General features: G+C 37.0%; 1 protein-coding gene across 1 annotated transcript in view; it reads left to right on the top strand.

The window, feature by feature from the left end:
- The window catches only part of PIK3CB (phosphatidylinositol-4,5-bisphosphate 3-kinase catalytic subunit beta), a 104,369-nt gene that overhangs the window by 45,158 nt on the left and 37,858 nt on the right, over positions 1-21,353 (top strand). The window contains exons 4-6 of the mRNA XM_075157689.1: positions 14,978-15,163; positions 17,738-17,963; positions 19,614-19,837. Of these exons, the coding sequence (XP_075013790.1) occupies positions 15,011-15,163; positions 17,738-17,963; positions 19,614-19,837 (603 nt within the window). The 5' untranslated portion in view covers positions 14,978-15,010. The remainder of the gene's footprint in view (positions 1-14,977; positions 15,164-17,737; positions 17,964-19,613; positions 19,838-21,353) is intronic.

The raw sequence follows: 21,353 nt of genomic DNA, 5'->3' as shown, positions 1-21,353 counted from the left end.
AGTGACTCCATGGTCATTTCAATTGATCAGCTGGTAATGGACACTCTTTTGGACTCTTAATGAAGCATCTCCCATCTTGGAAGCAATTATATCTTATGAAATTCAGATGGGCTTCAGACTTTTTCTCTTGGCTCCTGTGTATTCTGGGTATGGTTTTGAGCAGGAAGTGGCCTAGTGTAGATGTAATTACATATAATCCCCGATTTGCTGGCAAAAGTTAAAGCCCTGCCTGTATCTTCCACGGAATTTGAAAATATAGTTGGTTTTTTGGTTGTAACTTTCCACTCCTGGCACTTTCTGTGTGACTTCGATATTTTTGTTGTCTGTATTTTAATATTTGTCTTGTATCACAGTTCCATCATCCATCAAACTAGCATAAGTCTTCAATTTATGGATCTCAGATATGTCTTTTCTTCACTGTTTCTAGTTAACGTCTAGCTTTTGTCAATTCTAGGCTGAGACGTGTGTGTCTCATTTATGATATAAGAAGCTTAGCTACCTAACTCAGGGACTGTGGATTGTACCTTTTGGTACTAGATACCTAAGCATTTATATACTGATACAGTATAATTCTTAATTTCTGTGTGCTTCACTTGCTTGAGGTGGGAAATGTAATCATTTTTCTGTCACCTTGTTTGCATTGAATTGTAAGATGTTTAAAGATATTTCTTGTAGAGAAATCTGCATAATTTTCTGTGTGATGCCGATTTTACTCATGCTATGTGAATGTAATTCTGCAGGAGTCTTTGGAATGCATAGTTAGGAATGAAAAATATCTGGTCATTAGAACCGAAAGGGGGTGGAAAATGGTTTTAGTTTACAAAAAGAATATTTTGGCATATTGCTTTATTGTCAAGAGGAAATGACTCTTCTTAGCTTCTTCTTTAAAAAGGGATGTGTACATGGTGTCATAATTTGGGTAGAAAAATGTGAAACCTAGTCAGACAAGCTAAACTTTTCCTACTTGGTATTTTTTCCAAAGCATTTTTAACTGGCAGAATAACACATCTGGATTGATAATTTTTTTTTTTAAAGGCAGGAAATAAATTATTATAAAATTTCAATTAAACGGGGATTTAAAGAGGTTGATGCGTATGTTAGTTCCCTGTCTCTAAGTACTTGAAGCAATTGCTACAATTTTAAGTCAGCACATGTAAATTTGTATCAGTTCCTGGTCTAGGCCATGTGTCAAGTGGCCAGTAAACATAGTCGCGAAAGGTTCTTGTAGCACCTGATACTTGAATTCTGACCTCTAAGGTTTTCAGAAACTGTGTTGTATGAAGTTATTCATCTTTTACTAACTTACTAGACAACACAGTAGAAATACAGGCAGCTGTCACAATATCCAAATAAAATAATACCTATTTGCTCCTTGTTAATTCTTGACTCTGGTAATCAAGTTACCGAAACAGATGGGCAATAAAGTTGAAACTGAGCTTTCCAAACAAATGAAATCAAAAATGTCCACTGGAGACGGCTTTAGTCATTTTTAAATCATTGTATACAGGCTTATGCCAAGTACAAAACTCACTCATGTGTTTAGTAGCTAGTAAACTTGTGTTTCCCATCCCCCCCCTTTATTTTTTAAAGGGACTTAGAGAATTCAGATGTTATAACCTAAAATTGATTCTAATTTGTACTTTTTGGGGAAATATTTTTGAACCCTTTTTGTTTGTTTGTTTTGATTTGGACATTTGCATACGCTTGTACAGATTTCACTCATCACAAAGTATTTTGCAATTGGAATCCTTCATTAAAGTACTAAAAACATTAAAATAAAGTCTGAGTAGTGTCTATTCACAGATAAAAAGCCAGGTGAAGTTCTCCTGAAGTCTTAAAAGCAGATGCCAAATCTCATAGCTGGGGAAAAGTAACCCCACGCACCAGTCAGGCTGCTAAAGGCTGTAAAGGTAGCAGCTTTTCTGGGAGTCAGTAGGTTGAGTGTGAGTCAGCAATGCGCCCTTGCGGCCGTGAAGACTAAGCACACGCCGGGCTGCCTCAGCAGCAGTGCAGCCAGCCGGGGAAGGGAAACGATTGTTCCCCTCCACTCAGCACCTCGGAAGCTGCATCCAGAACACCGTCTCCCGTTCTGGGCCCTCGAGAAGGAGAGATGCTCACAAACTGGAGAGAGTCCAGCGGAGGGCTGCTGCTGAGGTGATTAGGGGGCTGCAGCAGGTGGGGGGTGTGCATGACCTTTGTTTGGAGAAGACAAGGAGAGAAAGATCTTTACTAGAGTTTTCCACGGCCTGAAGGAGGATTGTAGAGAAGATGTGGCCAGATGTCTGAGAGGTGGAGGGAAATGCAAATGGCAGAATGCACAGGTTGCAACAAAAGAAATTCCAATTGAACATAAGGAAAAAAATTCTACTGTGAGGGTGGTTAAGCATTGGAGCAGGTTGCTCATGGAGACTGTGGAGCCTCCATCCAATTCAAAATTAACTGTGCAAACTCCTAAGCAACATGCTTTAACTTCAGTGTTGAAAGTAATCTTGGGACCAGATGACTCCCAGAGGTCCCTTCCAACCTAAATTAGTCTGTGATTCTTAGATAATCTTAATTATTTTAGGTTCTTATGATGAATGGCCAGGACGACTTTTGGCTTTATTGCCATTAGCTTCATGACAAAAGTATTGATTGTGTGCGATTTTTAGGATTATTCCTTTCTACCAAATGGCATTACATTTCAAGTTGTCTTTGTAAATAAGTGTCATGAAAAGGATGAATAAAATACATCTAAATATTTGCATTAGAATGTTGAATTTCTTTCAGTGCTTGTTCAGCATTGAACAGTCCTGTTCTTATAACAAAGGGCTATGAACAGCCACCTCTGAATCTGTGTAGTGGGTGACGTTGAAGCTGTTGTTGGAAGAAAACTAACTGCACAGATCCAGACCAGATTGCTCTTTGTAAGAAACTGACCCAATCAGGAAGAATGTGTAGTCTGATGAAGCATGTAAATTTTTTTTTTCTTCCTTAAAGGACATTTTTCTAACTTTAAGTATCCACGGCATCTCTGTATGTGAGACTTAAGCACAGTCTGCTTATGTGATAGCTCTGTTGTTTTGGTCTGTGTGCCTTCCTTTTAGGAGAAAATTTCACTCCTAATTAATTTTCCACTGTTTTTAATTATTTCACTTTTTCACCTTTCTTTCTAGATGCATACAATCTGTCTGCTGGAGAATAACCCTCTTTCCTAGAGGTTTTGATTGAAACATCAGAAATAATTGAAAAGTGAATCTTTTAGTCCCTGTGTGAAGAGGTATCTATATATAGCAAAACCTCAGTTTCTGGTCTGAACTTTTTTCATAGTAGAAAGTCACCTATCTCATAATTTAGAGACATAACATTTTAATAGCTGAAGGAAGCACTTGGCTGCTGGTAAAATTTGATAGTCTAGGTCCATTTGTACAATTCAAAAGGAGAGGAAATATTAACGATTTATATATTTAAATGTCTTGTAAGTGGAATGTTTACTCCTCCTTTCCTCCCTGTTTACAGTGGAATAAGTAATTACTCTGAGTGGTAGAACAGGCAAGAAAATATCAGAGAGCAGAACTAGTACTGATTTAATATTTCCTAGTTTGTTAGACTATTAAGAATTCTTGTACAGTTCTTGTATAGCAATGGGGGATGGGGACCCTACAGTTTATTTAATACAACAAATCAATAAAAACACAACTCCAGATTATTAATACAACTTTTCAGATTCATGACAGACACGTTGCATAGTCTTTTGAATAATAGCTTGGGCGGTTAAAAAGCCAGACCTTTAGGCTGTAGTTTTACCTACATTTTTTAAAATGAGCTTAAGAACTGTAAAGTGCCAAGCCAGCCCTGGGGCTGGAAGAAAGTGTCACTCTTCCTCCACCACTCATCTTACTTCTGTTTACACCTTCACTTTGCGGGCACAAGCAGTTAGGCAGCTTTGTAGGAAACTGTCTGACTCACCTGTGTTAAAATGACATCTTTGCTCTGGGTTAAGGTTCTGCTCTTTCTCCTCCTTTCCCCTTCAGTCTGAGTGTCCAGTCCTCTTTCTTCTCTTGTGCTAGCTCCATTCACCTTTTTTTGTTAACCTTGATTTTTTTTTTTTAATAAATATCCATGTGAGCATCCCATGATTTAAATGTTTAGTAGAATCTTTTTTTAATATTAGAACTCAACATATCCTAACATTTCCTGCTAGCCTTCCCCTAGTACATAAAATATCTACAGTGATCTGGATTATCAAAAGTGAATTATCTAGGTTGTGAACTAACCAGGTCTAATCTTCTCCCAAATCTTTAGTCTCATCTTACTACCGTGGAGCATGCTATACAGAATTCATTGGTCTTCATGTCAGGTCCTATTCTCTCTGCTGCTATTCAAAACTTACTAAAAATCTCTAAGAGAGCTGTTCACAAATTTTCCTAAAGGTGAATGTACCAGATACGCTCTCACAGCCCAGTTATACATATAACACTGAATTATTTGACTGGGCTTTTTGCTTCATTTGAGCTTTTCTCCTTCTTGTCTCCTTGGCTCTGTGGGTCAAGGTGTCAACTTAACTGTTACTTATGCCAGTGCTTTTCTAGTCAGCTGTTTTCTTCCATTTCCCTCCCATCTTGACCATGCAGAACTGGATTCCAGTGAGCTGCAGGGGGATTTTTTCTTATAGTGGCCCCAGCTTCAGTGTGATCGAGTGATCAAATGCTTCTAAAGACAATTTCAGACAGTAGTATTTAAATGCGAAAGGAGTTTTTCTTCGTCCTGCAACTCACTTTAACTGTGCAATACAAAAAGATGGCCTGAAACTCATTATTTTTTTATATATATATTTTTTTTTAATGTATCTATATAGTGATTTCAAGATAGAGCAAAGGATAGTAATGAATTAGCTGTGAGAAGCTGTTATGTTACTTTTGTGTTCATTATAAATGATGTGCTGCCTATGAATTGTCTGAAGTCTATCAGAAGCCTGGGACTTCAGTTTTATTCGTTTGGTTCCTCATGAATAATCTTTGGAGGGAGGAGGAACTGTGTTTACTTGCCTGAGTATAAAGTAATGAGGAGTAAGAATTTCCTCCAATCTTCATTGTTCAAACCAGTTCTGATAAGTCTTCCGAGTCTGGAATACCATTTTAATAGTGTTGTTGCCTACCTGTAGACTTGTTTTGCAGGAAAGATTTTCTGAAGAGAATAATTTAATTTACAGCTAGTTTTAAAATTACACTTTCACTGAATCATAGAATACTTTCCATAAGAAGGGATGACCAGAGGTAATCTAATCTAAACATCTGTTCAAATCAAGTTGCTTAAAAGTAAATTAAATTTTAATTTGAAATCAGTTAACATGTTTGCATTTTTTTTTCATATCTAAGTCCTGTTGAAGTCAATTGCAAATTCAGGTGCTCAGCACTTCTTGAAAACTGGGCCACTTTTAGAGGCATTAATACCAAAGTAGAAACTCCATCCATTGTGGTTTTAAAATCCTGGCTTCAGTTTTTAGAACTTCGTGCATAATGCTATGGGTACAGCAGAGGAATAAAGCTACAAAAGATGAACAGGCAAAATAATTAGGGACTGTTAAAAAAACTAATTAAATTCTATTTGTTTATGGAAAATTAGTTATATTTCATGAGGAGAATGAGAGAATCTAGATTTGAATAGCTGAGAGACCGCTTTTGGTACTAGTCTGAGCACTGTGCGGGAATGACATTTAAATAAGGCCTTTCATGTTTTCTGTACATAGATATTTTTAGAAAACTGGTGATATTTTTATTCTGATTTTTGGAGGAATCCTGACTAAATGGACACTTAATTTTCCATTCCACAGGGCCAGCTCACGTGGCAGTTGAACTAAACTGCTGGGAAATATTTATAGTACCACATGATCTTTAAAAATAACTTCCCAGGCTACACAGTAGATGTCTTGAATTCTTAAAATCTTTGCTATTGTAGATAGATAACCATGACATTCCTGGAGTGGAAAAATCTTAGCTTTGCTGCTTTAGGCATTTGTTTTTATAATCAAGTTGTTTGTATTTACTTACGAAATTGGTAAGCATTTTAGATTGAAATTCACTTATGCAGTTGTTGAAGGCCAGAACCTTGAGTGGGTTCACTCTTTAGGGCAAAACAGGAATTTCATTGGCATGGTATGAAATAACATACAGAATAAACTTTGTCAGTGCATTAGATCCCATCTTTAAAAGAGGGTCACTATTGATCCTGTGTGAACTGTGAGGTCTAACAGAAAATACAGTTCTTAGTAGTACATGCGTTGCTTAGCATAGGTGCTTTCTCCTGTCACATTAAACCTTTAAACAAAAGGTTGCAATTCCACATTACACCTAATTTAATCTCTGTGACTACTGCTGGAGGGTAACGACAGTATTCTCACCCCACCCTTGCTTCAGATATGGTGCCTGCTTGTCACAGGGTGAGGCAGGTTGTTCCCTGAGTTGATGGAAAACTAGTAATGTTTGTTCGTATTGTTTTTCCGTTGTGTAGCTAGGGAGGTGGGGGACAGCCAAGAAAGGGGAAAAGCATAACAGACTGCCCTCAAAGTGAGCTACAGATAAGGTGAAACTGCATGCAGGAAACAAAGTGGCTTATGAGAGTCAAGCTAGTGTCTGAGGTGATCCTGTTATAGTCAGTATAAATACAGCGGAAGTCAGCAAAACAGGAGTCCCATGCAACACTGAAACTGCTGCCAGTGTAGTGACTGCAGAACAGTCATCTTGGACCTGTAAGCTTCTAGGCTGTGGCAGCAGCTGTGAATTTGTTACAATTTTAGGAATAGAAGAGAATGTTGTTCTACAGAGCCATGAACTCTTCAGAGTCTTCAGAAGAAATCAGAATTCTTTCAAATATAAAGGAGGAGGAATTTTTCCTTTAATTTTTTTTTTTTTAAAGCCTCCTAAGTTTTGTAGGACATAAACTTTCCTGCATATTCTGACTGCTTTTCCATCTTTGCTGCTAGATTCTTTTCCCTTATTTGTTCTCAAATATTTCCTTTATAGCTTGCTCATCTTTTTATAGTACTAGATGTTTATGTAGTTAGAAAAACGATTACAATGATTATACTGTGTAAGTGCTTAGTGTTTCTCCTACTTAGACTACGTGATATGGTGCTGCTGTTTCCTAGAAAATTACTGTGGTCAGATTGTCATCTATTCTGTTCTGGACAGTAAGATATTGTTTAAACACTGTTCTTGTGTGTCTGGATAGGGTGGCCCTTTTCAACTGCTTTCACTGCTGCAAGACTTTTTTTAGCCCCTTGACTGCCACATGACAGAGCAAGCAGTAGATAAAAAGCTGTATTGATCACAGTGCTGATCATCTTGAATGTGGTGCTTAACAGTTGTAATAACTTACTATATAAAGCAAAAATCTGGATAAGCAGAGCACTCTTAGCTTTTGCATAATCAAAACAAGCTAGTTTCTGATATTTGTCCTTTATGTAAATATTAATGTTTTTAGTGAAAAGAAAAATAAATCCAGGTTTGTATTTAACCGGAACAGCTGTAGATACTTATGTGCCCTTAAAATGTGCTCTTGTTTGAAAGAGGTTTCCCTATTTCTTAAGGAAACAGACTTTTTCGTACATGAGTGATTTCTTCTCCCTTCCCCCCAAACTTTTTGCCATCTATTTGGGATAGCGTACTTATTTCATCCTGAGAGAACTGTGATCACGTTTCAGGGATAGGTGACATTATTTCAGATGTACAATATCCTTCTAAAGAATTGTCTGAAGACTAGATTTTCTTGGTGCTATGAGGCAGCCCAGAAGAATAAATGTTATGAGAGATAACACAGCATCAGAATTTTCCTCTAATACTGTGTTATGTGGGTGTTTATATTTATCAGCTTCCTTGCAGCTTCTTGTACTTGTCTTTTGTTAGTATTCTTTTTGATTATTCTTCAAGATAATAGATTGAATGTTGCATTGGATTTTACATTGGTGTTCTTTTAATAACAGAAAAATACACCTCAAAGGATGAGTGTTAGAGGATTTGTGGTGAGTTCACAAGTAAAGGAGAATTTCTAACTTAATGACATAGTGTGAAATTTCATAACTGGTGCATTATTCAAAATGTTGGTTTTAGAAGAACTTACCTGACACAGATTAATACGGGGTGGTGTTAACAATCCGTGTGGATTTGTGAGTACTTTTTAATGTCTAGGTCTTTTGCTGATACGATAAATTATTTTCAAAGGAAAGTGCATTGCGTTGTTAGTCCATGTCTAATTTTTTGCAGTGCCTCCACTCAGGCTCACTCTCTCTGAGCATGCTCTTGTTCAGTTCTTAATTTCAGGATAACCTTATGAAATCTCTCCTGCACTTCTCTTTGTCCTCCGTATCTTCTTGGTCGGCACTGTTTTATGTCAGATATTTGCACCTCCTGGATTTAATTCCTTTACATAAGGAAGTTAACTACTCGGCGCAGGTAAAACTGAGTTCACCAACTCTTACAGCAGTGGAGTGAAGCCTTTGCAGCTGGGTGGTCCTGGCCTCTCAGTGCTGTCTTGTCATTAAGTAATTGTGATAGAACTGAGTTTGCCACAAACTGGTCTTGCCTCACTTCTGAGCAAAATGAGATTAGCTTCTGATTAGATGGCTTAGTAAGGGAACACAAGCCCAACTTGTAACCACAGCTTCGGACCACTGATCCATTAGTCTCAATGATAAGTCTTGTAACTCTTGAGGGTGTTCTGAATGCCTGGGTTTTGTTAATTGATATCGTGTAATGTTCCAGTGGTTCTGCTGGTGACTGACACTTGCTGGAAGTGTTGCCTACATTGTTTTTACAGACTGCTTTTGTATCTGGACTGTATAGCTCAGGCACGCGTGGTTCTAGTTCCATGTTTTGGTTAGAGAAAAAAAAAATGAGTGGGCTGCAATTCACAGAAAAAAATGTAGCTTAACTTATGACTGTCATCTTTCCTGAAACCCTTTTAGGAATCAATGAAGAATCAGTGTGGTTCTGGTAGACCTTTTTGTTAGTTTGTTTGTTTTTTTCCTTTCCTAGTGGTCTCTTTGGTGACCACTGAAGATGATGAGATATACTTTTGTTGGGGGGTGGGGGGAAGCTACAAGGTCTCTTGGCTTCTGGAATAAGGCTGTTAGCACTAGAGCAAATTCTTCTGTCTGCCTAGAGAGGGTAAGTCCTTTAAAAAACAAAACTAAACACCCACCCACAAACCCCACAACAAAACAAGAACAACAACGAAGAACCCTGTGCCTGGGAACACATAGCTGTTCTCAATAGCCGTTCAGGGACTGTGGTCTGTTGGCTGGTCTCTCCTGCTTAAAATGTCTGATTATCTTGTGGTCAAGGTCACAACACAGAGGAAAGACAGAAAATTAAATTCTGTAACTTTCACATTGATTTCACAGAGGAAATTCTCACCCTCTGCAGGAATCCGTAATGAAGGAAAAAAAAAAGCTTACATTGCTTCTATGGTGAAATAGGCAGTCACCAACAGACAGTCTGGTCTGTTGGTGAGGCAGTGTCAAGACAACTGAATGTTTGTGGAAGACATCAGTGATAAAAATCTACGTAACTTACTGTATGGTTCATTAAATTGCTCCCTCCCCTTTTACCTAGCTGGAACTGTGTTAATGTGAAGTATTCATTTTGCTTTAGGCATTTAGAATTTTAATTGATTTTTATTTGGGAATTCTTTCTCCCTGTTGAAAGCAATGAAAGTGTTATTTCATGTGTTGCTTAAATTGCCTAAAATATGGGCTGCTGTCTGAAGGGATGGTCCTGCCCTGTTCCCAGCTAAGTGTTACCACCACCTTCTTTCTGTGTTCATGCAGTGTGCCTGCTTAGAAAGCTGTTTTGAGTGAAAACTAACTTTTTTAAGAAGAGGAATACCTAAAATCCCGGCTGGATCGGTGCTCTGACAGGAAGGGCAGTATGATCTTCTATTAGTTTTAGCCAGTTGTAAAACTGCATCTTGAGGCCGTAGTTACCTGAAGTGGTATGACACAATCTGGAGGCTTGCTGATGATGAAATGAGAAGATCCTGCTTCCATTCTTCTCCTTTCAGAGGCTCTGGCACTCTTTCGATCCCTCTGTGACTTGATTCAACTAGATAATGTGAAGGAAAATTACTCATTGATTTCACCTGGATGATAAGCTGAAACGGTTCATGAGGAGACTTGACGTGTGCTGAAGCGGGTGCAAGGCAGGGGAGCAGAACTGGGGAGCAAAAGGGAAGATGCAGGCGTTTCCCTCGAGTTATCAGTGAGCATGGCATTGTATTGCACAGCTTCGCTTGGAGTGTATTATGAAAAATGTATTACGGCATAGTGTGGAGGCTTACAATCTAGATGTTGACGGCCTGTAGTGATAGTTGTTCTACTTCAGTCTTAATGCTTGGTGCACATACCAGATGTACAGATTTATAGATAGAAAAATTGCAGGCAGTTGTCTTGGTTTGAGAAACCTTGTGGTAGGGATTCTTGTTTGTGTACGTTAAATAAGTAAATGCAAAGATGAGTGTTTAAATTTTCTTTCTCTTTTTCTCATTCTGTAGATGTTCTACTAATCTGTGTTCCATTTCTTTCCATTAGTCTAAGCAGCTCTTTCAGAACTGCTGGTCTATTAAAATACAAATTGAGCGGTTTTGAGATTAAGAGTGTGTATGTGTATACGTGTGTGTATATATACACACACACACATATACACGAATCTGAAATGTGTAAGTCAAAGTTTAGAGCGAATTTACACTTTGCATGGGAAGGCTTGTATGTTGTCTATCAATACTATGTACCTGTGACTTAAAAAAGCATTTAGTATTGGGCCTTACTGCTATTAAATTCAAATAATCATTGATTAGATACTTGAGTAGCCAAGATTAAGTACTGTTTTAATTACTTCTTTCTCTTGTATGAGAAGTTGTTTTTACCGTGACAGTAGGCAAGAATAGCTATGAGGTTAACAGCCTGAAATAGCTTTTTATTATTTTCATTGTTGTTTTTTTCCTTTAGCTGGAAGTTGTTTAAAATGTCTCTTGTGTTACTGCTCCCAATCCAGATGGCTTTCTGCCTTTGTTTCGGTTACTAGATGTGATATTGTTCATCAGTCACTAGTGCCACCACACATTTTACAGTTTGGCCCGTGACTCATTCTCACAGCCATCTTATGTTGGCAATTAGTGTTATTCTCAGTATAAGTACTTGTTCTTTCTTGACCCCTGTGATGTCAGCTACTGGTGGAATCTGGGTGCTGACTGTGAAAGACACTAACCTGTTTCCTTGAGGAAGGAAATATTAAGTAAGTGCCTGAAAGCAAGAATAGCTTCCTAGCATGTTCAAGTTGGCGTGATTATTGCTCTTCTCTTTTTAATTGAAAATGTAAATGGGATTTTAAAAGATATTGATGTCTGTGTTGGAAGTCCATAATTATAAACAAGTATCTTACAAGAACGTTATAACTTTGTGCATTGTGGTGTCTAGGTTATAGGGTATGTAGCAGCATTTTTAAGTCTTGCTTCTTTGAACATTTTAAACTCTTGTTGATGCACTAAAGTGGTTTCAACAATTGCAAATGTGGAAAAACATCCGAAACAAGCTGACAATAGAAAAGATCTTATGCTGAATTAAAATAGAAATTATGAACGAAATAACTACATAGAACAGATTAATGTTTTCCTTGCTGCTGTACCTGTTAAAGTAATGCTTTATAATGGCGATACCACTTTATTTTACCATGATGACCACAGAAGATAAGTGAAAATAGACTGTGTGTGCATCCAAGTATGAAAAATCCTTAGTTTTACATTATTCAAATGATATTTCTATGTCTGCTATTTCAGTTACAACAAAATTGCAGCCAAGATTTTATCGGTAGAAGTAGCTGGATGGGAGAAAAGAAGTAATATCCCATTTAAATAGTATCTTGTTAAAGATATACTGATTGCTAATGAGGAACTATGCATTTTCTCAAGATTTTCTGGGTAGATGATGTGTTATTTTAATAGTATGGTCTGTGTTGCATGGTGGGCTTAAATTTTATTTCCTTCCTTTAGATAATTTAAGAGATCACGCACCATGCAAACTCATTGATGAATGAAGGGATGGATTTGTAAAGATCTGGTAATTAAGATAAAATATTTTCATACCTGATTTGTTTATTGTCATCAGGCCTACAACCCCACCCCCAGTTCTTTTTGTTTTGATTCAGTCTGATGCAGTGTAGTGGATTTATTTGAGGAATGAGGACCTGATGATGATAAACTGTTATTTGATAATGGTGATGATAGGAGCTCCCTAATTGTTGCTTCTAATGAGGAAAAATATTTTCCTTTCCTTTTGCTTTCTGAAATTAAGAGGTTTTTTTGTTTGTGGTTAATGAAAATTCTGCTATATTTTTATCTAGTACAAGCAAAATATTACGTGATCCTCATATTTAATGTGATAACAAGATATGTTGGCAGCAGCCGTGCTTGCGTGGGTCCTCACAACTTTGCGAAGGCTGAATGGAAAGGTTTTGAAATTATTCGGTCCTCATTACGCAGTGTATTTACATGGCAGTTAGAGGTGAGGCTTAAGTGTCTTGTCTCGTATCTAAGGCAGCTTTGAACTGGCAAGCTGATAGTAGCACAGCTGCGGTACCAAATAGCTGCTTTCTGAGTATTTACCTGGGCTCCATGAAGGTTTTGGGCTTGCCATTCCACTGGTGACTGGTAAGCTTTAGGAGACTTCAGTTCTTTCTAGCGAACCCCCTTTCTCTGCTGGAGATTTTAATCGCCTGAATGTTTCCAAATGTTAGATGAGCCATTTATATATTTGCGGTAGCTGGAGGGATAGAAACCAATACTAAGGAATGAGGCAGGGGTGGACTGTGAATATTTTAGTGATGATTTAAATGGTACTATTTGTTTACCAGTGATGATCAGTAAAAGTTAGCACTGAACAGCCTTTCGTAATATGTACAAAATATTAATAGCTTGTTTGTCCATAAAAAAATAAGCTTCTGTAGTAGTTGATTTTTGTGTTGCTGGCATATTCTATTAGCCATTGTAGGCACATTCAGCTTTCCCCTATGCTTGCTTGCTTATTTATTTATTTCATTGCAAGCTGTCTGTATAAAGCAAAGGATTACAAAGAGACTTTCTGAAGTACCACTTGTATTTCTGTTGTCAGTTAAGGACGATGATGCATATGACAATGAATTGTTTGGTTTAAAAGCCTACCAATTTTAAAGAGTTGTATTTCTGAAATAGGAATATCAAACAAATTTAACTTGCTATAAATGAAGCATTAACTCCTGCATATCATAAAGTCTGGATTTAGTAGCTGGTGGTGTGACTTTTACCAAACTAAGCTGTTTTATAAAGAAAAAAGATAAGCTGGAGAGGGAGGGGAACGAAACACCTTTGTTATAATGCAGTTGGTCTCCTGGAGTTTTGTGGCGGGTTCAACTATAATGCGTTATAAAAAGATTTCCTGGTTGCTTGTTTTTGGGGGAAAAATAGCAATAAAGTGCTTTGGGATTGAAAAGCTGTGTTCATAAATGCATATACATTTGGAATGTTTGCACAGCACGGTAATTATCTGTAATTCTATGGCATGACCAATTTAAGCAATCTTGTACTGTACCTAGGTATACCTTTGGAGGTTTAGCACCTGTAGAAAGGATTACCTTTTGATAATGGATTTTGCCTAGTGTCTTATCAAAGGGGAAAATATTGTGTGTCAAACAAGCTTTTTAGCAATGTAGTGGTGATTGGATTTCAGAAGGCTGTTGTGCTAAATTTTTTTTTTTTTTTTCCATTTGCCAATGAGGTTGTTTGAATGTACTCAGCGATATGTAAAGAACAGCAGCCCAGTGTATTGGTTACATCCTGCTTTTTCTGCTGGTGCTGTAGTAGGGGAAATACCTTCAGTTAAGCAGAACCTGATTTCAGAGCAGGGAAGGGATCTAGAAGAGAAGGGAAGGAGTGATAAAAGTAGTGGAAAGCTGCAATAGTAGTGGAGTTGCACTTTTTTTTGGAGTTGCTTATTTTTTACAAATGGTGATTTCCCACATCTCGCGATGTCCCACAAGAATTAGAAGGGTGTAGGGGTAACTTGTCTTTAGTGGAGAAGTGCTTTACAATAGCCTTTTGCAACACTTCCCATCCCTTTGTCAGCTGAAGAGCCTTGTCTGGATAAAGAGCAAGGTAAATACTTCAGTGAATAGTGATCAAAGGGAAAACACATCTTTAGAGAGTGGTGATCAAAAGATAAGGCTTGGAAGGTCAGAAAAACTAGTGGTAGCAGTAAGAGTAAATAAAATGTCTCAAAATATGAAGGACAAGTAATCAAGAAGCCAGTGTAGTGAGTTGAAGTAGATCACACGCAGGGTTTCCCCCTACCCTGCAGTGGATGTAGTTTACACAGTGGGTTGAATTCATAGGAGATGATGTTTCTTTAAGCGTGAGAGTAAATTGAGATAAATGTCTTTAGAGGAAAATGTCACTTTCTAATAGTGTTGAAGATGATTTTCCTGCTATTAATATAGACTTTCAAGTTGAATATGTCCCTTGGGCCACATTTGTGGACAACTAACAGGAAATTTGCAAAAACAAAATTACAAAATTGATCATGTGTTTTCATACTGAATATTGCCATGCTTTGTCCAAGAAGTTTGCTTTGATTGTATTTTATGCAGGTAAATAGTTTTAGAGAAAATGTAAAGTGAATTTCTAACTTTGTTTTAGCTAACTTCTAATTGGTTAGTTTTTTCTCTTATTACTTTGTCTTAATGATATAAACATCTCAACAATAGTGCTTTACCAGGCATTATACTAAATTTACCATTATTATACTAAATGGAATTAATGAGTAAAACTATGCTTATGTGTTTGCAATACTGGCATTTGAGACCCCAGACTTGCAAGCTGAGCTGTACAAGCAGGCTTATGTAAACTTTCCAAAGCCTTTAAAATGTGTGTCTAATTATAGAAGGTTACGTATACTGAATTTTTTTTTTTTCCTAAGGCCATGTGGTTATGATATTATTGAGATTCCATAATGCCTCCTGCCGTGACAGACAGCCTTGACATCTGGGCAGTGGATTCACAGATTGGTGCTGATGGCTCAATATCTGTGGACTTCCTGTTGCCTACTGGAATCTACATCAACCTGGATGTCCCTCGAGATGCCACCATATCTCATATTAAACAGGTAATACCAAATGGTCAATTAACTGAAAAGTTAACTTGTATTTGGAATGAGTGCTGTTTCTTATTTTTATGTGCCTTTTGGCAAATCAAGTAATGAATTTGAATAGGCATAAAAAATAATGTATTGAAGCTGCGTGCATAGCAGATTGATTAATAAAGATGTATAAGCGTCTGGGGGTTTGGAATATTTTTGGGCAAATGCCAAGGTTCGGAGAAATTACTTCTTGCTGGTGGTTACGCTTCAGCAGAGATTATTCTAATAGCTCTATGTTAATACTGTATTGCTACATCTAAACCTTTTTTTAACACGTTGGTAATACATTGTATATTTATTTAACATTTCTCTGATTAGTGTGGAAACAGGAGATGCTGTGTCTAATTTGATTTTTAATATAGAAGTCAAAGATTGTGCTCCTGCTTCTTTTGATTGACACCAAAGGTGGACGCTTTAAAAACTATGTATGCCACTTCTTAAAAGTTGTGTACAAGTGCCTTGTCAGGGCATCACTTAAAAAGTGAGGGAATACATAAAGCTAAGGAAGGGGAGCATGTAAGGAAATACTCACAGATATTAAAGAATAATCTACTGACCTTTCATCAGATAATGGCCGTGTGAGGGCATTTAGACAAGTTACTCTGGAATTAGGTAGGGAGTGAATTACAACACCAAGTAATCTGCTCCTTAAGTATAATAAAATTCTAAAGGAAAATGAAGAAGTGTGATTTCTCATTCCATTGCATTGCCTGGTAAATAAGTACATTGTTTTTCATTCCTATTCAGTCTGACGGTATTCACTTCTTTATAGAAATTATTTTTTTGTATCAGTAGTAGCTTCATATAATTTATTGTACTCCTAATTTGAAACTTTCTAGACACTGAAGTGTTTTTTTTCTTATATGCAATGGATCACGTAGTATTTCAGAAGAAATGAGAGTGCCACTAGAAATTGAAATGATCCAAGAAATAAGTTTTGTGCTATACTCAAATACTTGAAGTAATTCAGACTGGAAAAATGTCATTGTTGTTCTAGTAAAAGGGTAACCTGGGCAACTACAAGTTAGTTGGTGGGTAAGATAATGGAATAGCTGATAGTGATTTCAACTGATAAACAATTTAAAAAACAAGTGTGTGAGTGACAATAAGGGTCTTGAACTAAGCCGTCCGGTTTAGTTTGTTGAGAACAGAGGAAAAATAGCCAATTTTTGAGGGCTGAAGAAGTTTTCGTTTCTGCAGACTTTATAATTCTACCAGGCCAGTACTATGGGTGATGGCAAATGGCTGCTTTCAGTGGAAGTCAGTTTCAGGGACTTCATGGCTTTTTAAATTTTACAATCGTTAAGGGACATGAGGAGTACCAGTAGCTGGAAATTGAAGTTAGACAACTCAGGAGGCGGGGGTGGGGGGAAGGTACAGATTTTTAATCAATATAATTAGCTATTGGAGAAGAACAGAGGCAATCATAGATTTAGTGTTTTGCTACCTTTGAAGTTGGAATTTTTGCTCTACGCCAAAGGTAGCTGCTGGATTCACCTTGTGCTCAGCTAGGTGAAATATACTGGAATACATTTCTGGAAGGCAGAATTCATTGTACAAATCTATGAAACAGATGCAGGTATGTTCAGTTCGGCAAAAGGAATTCAGTTCAGCTTCAATTGTTTGAGAAGAGGTTTTTCAACAGAGGTTTTTGCCATTGCATTACTGATCCTGCAGTTCCTGTTTCAAAATAAGCTTCAGAAACAAATCCATAAAATGTAAACTTTTAAAATTAGGACAAAAATATTCTTACAGATAAAGATCTGAATAGTATTTCGGTCGGGAGAGCTCTTTTTACTTCCAATTTTGATTTCTGCTAAGGATTTGATATATTTGATGCATTGGTGTTACTTAAGGTGTAATCTGCTACTTAAGTATTCAGTTCAGTAAAGCATTATGTAGTGTTCTGTGGGCGACTTGCATGTCTCAGTGGCCTGCCAGTAATTTACAAATAAATTTACTTTAAGCTTCTCCAGACAACAGGGAATTTTTTATTCAGGAATTAGTTCCATAGTGGGAACTTATTGTCTATATATTACAATAATTATTGGAAAAAGAAAGTATAGATGTGTCTTGAGGGAGAAGGATTTTGATGGGAAGCTATAGGAATGGATGGAGGAGAGTGACAGTTTGCTGGTCAGTGTCAAGAACATATGCCTCCAAAATCAGTAAGTGCTTTGTTACTGTAGTGACAGCCGCGGTCCTGCAACTTTACTGCAAATAGGACTGTGTTGGGTCAATCCCAGGATAAGTGTCAGGATGAGGTGCTGTCCTTCTCTCATCACCTCGTAGTACTTGTCCCTGTGTGTTTTTTACCCCTGGGATATTTATGCACACAAATTTCTACTTAAAAATAACATCAAGATAGAGACTACAAACAAGACAGAGTAAATATATAATGATATATAGGGTAAAAATGAACCAAGTTAGTAAACATGTTACTCTTACGTTCTTTTGGGAACATAAATGGAAGTTACCTTCAGTGTCATAAGATATGTCCACGCTTTCTTGTTTTGCTTTATTTATTTATTTTCTTTGCAGCTGTTATGGAAGCAGGCACATGCCTATCCACTCTTTCATCTCCTCATGGAGATTGACTCTTACATGTTCTCGTGTGTGAATCAGACTGCTGTACATGAAGAATTAGAGGATGAAACACGGAGACTTTGTGATGTTAGACCCTTTCTTCCTGTTCTTAAACTAGTGACAAGGAATTGTGATCCAGGAGAAAAGTTGGATTCCAAAATAGGTGTGCTTATAGGCAAAGGTAATTACATTTACTTTTTTTTTTTTTTAATGAGGGTAAACTTTGTTTTGTATGAGGGTCTTAATTGGGCAGGTAACAGTGGAAAAATTTAAAGTGAAGTATTTCACTTCTCTTTTTGTCCCTGACAGAATTTCCCTTTCTCAAACTAATATTGATATAGTTTAAAAGAATTTAAACACTCAAGAAGAAACATTTGAAAGTTGATGAAAGCTACTTTCTGTATTGTATTTTGGCACTGTATTGTATTACTACATCAATCAAGAGCAAATTTTATCTTACTAGATGGGGGGGGAAATCTATAATACTATTAGTGAAGGAAATAAGTGAAGGTAATAATAATACCTGAAAAGTGTTATCATAAATAGCCTAACAGCAAACTGGATACACAGAAGGAACTAAAAATTATTATGGTTTTGTTATACATGGTTTCTGAGTTGGTTAACAATATGATTCTTGTTTTTGCTCTCAATTGTGGCACTGATTTTCAGCAAACAATGAAAAGCTATTTTTAAAGGTTGCACAGTAACTTGTTCTTGATGTTATTTCAGAATTTTCAGCTTTTAAATCTACTCTGCTTGGTTATACAATCAAGATTGACAGGGTCGTGTGAGGTCATACCTCATGTTTTAAAACAATGAACCATTGTTAGCTCTTTTATAAAGACTGCAGGTTTTGTTTAGATTTCAGCAGCACACTGTCTGCCTATTTGTTAAAACTGACAATGGAAACGGTTAGCCAGTTTAACTATTCAGACATATTCTGACAGATTCTGAGAGATTCACATTCTTTGATTGAATATTTTGCTTATTATAGCCGTACAAGATCCTTCCTTATGCAGCCCCTATTCTGTACCTTAGCCTTGGAAAAAATGTTTTCCTGTCTAAGCTTCTAAACTTAAGTGTTTTGTTCTCAAAAGGTGTTCAGTGCTTTGTGTAATTTGGACAGTGTCTTTCAAAGTTTGGGAGAAAAGGAAGAAACAAACACTTGCAAGCCCTATACTTCCTGAAGTATCGAAGAATCACAGCTATGTGGACTCTCCACTGTGTATTCTCTCTTTACATATTTTGGAAAAGGAACTTTACTGGTCTTGGATTGGTTGAAATTTCAGTCCTGTCATTTTGACTTGAGTAGAAGATCACAAGGAGAAAATTTATATATTTACAGTCCCACTATCCTCCTTTTTTGACTTTTAAACAAAATTAAAAGATGATGTAATCTTTCTGTGGGATTAAAAAAAAAATTAGTTTGCAAACACTTCTTCCCCTCTATGGTCTTTATGATGCATTTGCTGTGCTTTCTTTGCATTTTCTCTTGTGAGGAGAGACTTAAAACTTTCCAAACTATCTTGAACTCAGAGTGAGGTTGGATTTTCCATTTAATAGTACCTAAGAGAGGCATTGGTTCTTGCTGTTTAAACTAAACTCTCATGCCATGTTGCATGGGAATTGTGCAAGTAACTTTGGAAGTCCACTGATGTACAGGACAAGGTAGAATCCAACTCACTTTTGAGCACCCATTTTGGGTGGGATGTCTGAAGGAAACTGCTTATGTAACCTTAACTTAAAGATAATAAAGGTTTGAGTGGGTTGATAAATAGATGAGCAGTATTTGTGCAGGTATGTATCCTTCTGCTTGCTTCAATTCTTTCAGGTCTCCATGAGTTTGATGCCTTACAAGATCCTGAAGTGAATGACTTCCGAGCTAAAATGCGGAGAATCAGTGAGGAGAAGATTCAGTCGCTTGTGGGTCTCTCCTGGATGGACTGGTTAAAGCACACTTACCCACCAGAACAGGAACCTGTTATCCCAGAGAGCTTCCAAGATAAGCTCTATAGTGGAAATCTTGTAGTGGCTGTTCATTTTGATAACTGCCAGGTAGGAATGGTTGTTCATCACATTTAATGCACTGTTCTTGATCCTGTTCTGAATTAGCATGTGATTGATCAAGGATGTAAATGAAATAGAATACTAATGTTATGGCGTTTGCTTTAAAACGCAAATTCTTTCACCGTGATCCTTGAAACAAGGGATCCACCTCACTCTTGAAAGAAAGCGAGGACGTGAACCTATGGTTGTGAACTGAACTTCTAAAGTCAAATTACAGTTCTATTTCTAAAGTCAAAATGTACAACTTGTGTGTTCTGTATTACTTCACGTTTGTTTAAACGTAAAACGTAATTCAACATTGTTGGGACTTTTTTTGGCTAACTGTTACTGTGTTGCTTCATTAGCATTCAATTTTAGGCTCAGGGGATGCTGGTGAATTGGGAGGCACTGTATTCAACACATTTATTTTTGTGTGTGATTCATTGTTGAACGTCTTTGGGGTTGATCTGCTAATTAGATTGAGCAATACATTTTAAAAAAAGAGGAATTAGTATTCCCTACACCAGACATGCATATAGACAAATAAAACACTAGCTGAGACTTGAAAGTCTTTTTGAAACAAAAACCTTTTTGTTTCAGCTAACAAATCCATAGCTTATTTTAAAAAAAAAATCCCTTTTGTTTCCACCTAAAATGATTTAGCTTCATGTTTTTGATGTTGAAGTTGCTATGATTCCACTTGAGTCCAGCATTCCCATTATTCAGCTTTGCACTGTGTTGTTTTTGATGACAGTGAGGGATCAGCATGGGAAATCTTAAAATCTCACAAGTGTGTAAATATATCAGGCTATATTTGGTGTCCATTTTGACCTAGGTGCTAGATACTGATTTTCTAATGATTCAGCTGATTTTATTTACAAAGCTTTATTATTTCTGATACTATCTTTTTTAACTTAAAAAATAAAAAATCCAAAGTAGTAAAATCATATCTGACTCTGGAAACACTAAATACAGAGGTGAATACTAAATTTGGTCACCAGTAACACTAGCTGATATTGGACGCATTTTTATGACAAAACCTTTTTCCAGTCCTCTTTGGCTTAGTAAAGGACTTGTAGTTGTCCAGGAGTGAGAACATCTGTGTGTTTGTCAGCTTTTGATTAAGATATTGTATATATATGCATATGATAACAGTACAAAAGCAGTGCAAAAGTTCATGCTGCTGCAGGATGTATTTGCCTGCCACTGCAATAGCTTAGGCTGCTGACATTTCAAATGTTTCGAATGCTTCTGCTGCCAGTTCTGACCTTCAAAGCTAATAACAGTTCTAATCTGAGCTGCTTTTTAGAGCAGTAAACTCTGTTGCAGACTTTACTCTTGCACTGAGTACTAAAAATCATCTCAGGAGAATTAAATCAGAAAGTATGGGAACTGTTGTGTTCTTTCAGTAAGAATGCTGCAAGATTGAGAGAAAGGAATATTAAAATACATTTTGCCTAGAAAGTGTGGGTGAGCTGTAAAAGCTACCTAATTGTCTCTGGAGCAAGAGAAAGAGACTGATCCC

Source organism: Calonectris borealis, chromosome 9 (assembly GCF_964195595.1).
Source record: "Calonectris borealis chromosome 9, bCalBor7.hap1.2, whole genome shotgun sequence".
NCBI classification, from domain to species: domain Eukaryota; kingdom Metazoa; phylum Chordata; class Aves; order Procellariiformes; family Procellariidae; genus Calonectris; species Calonectris borealis.
Note: the sequence above shows the minus strand (reverse complement) of the source record. Positions and strands in the feature narration are given on the sequence as shown.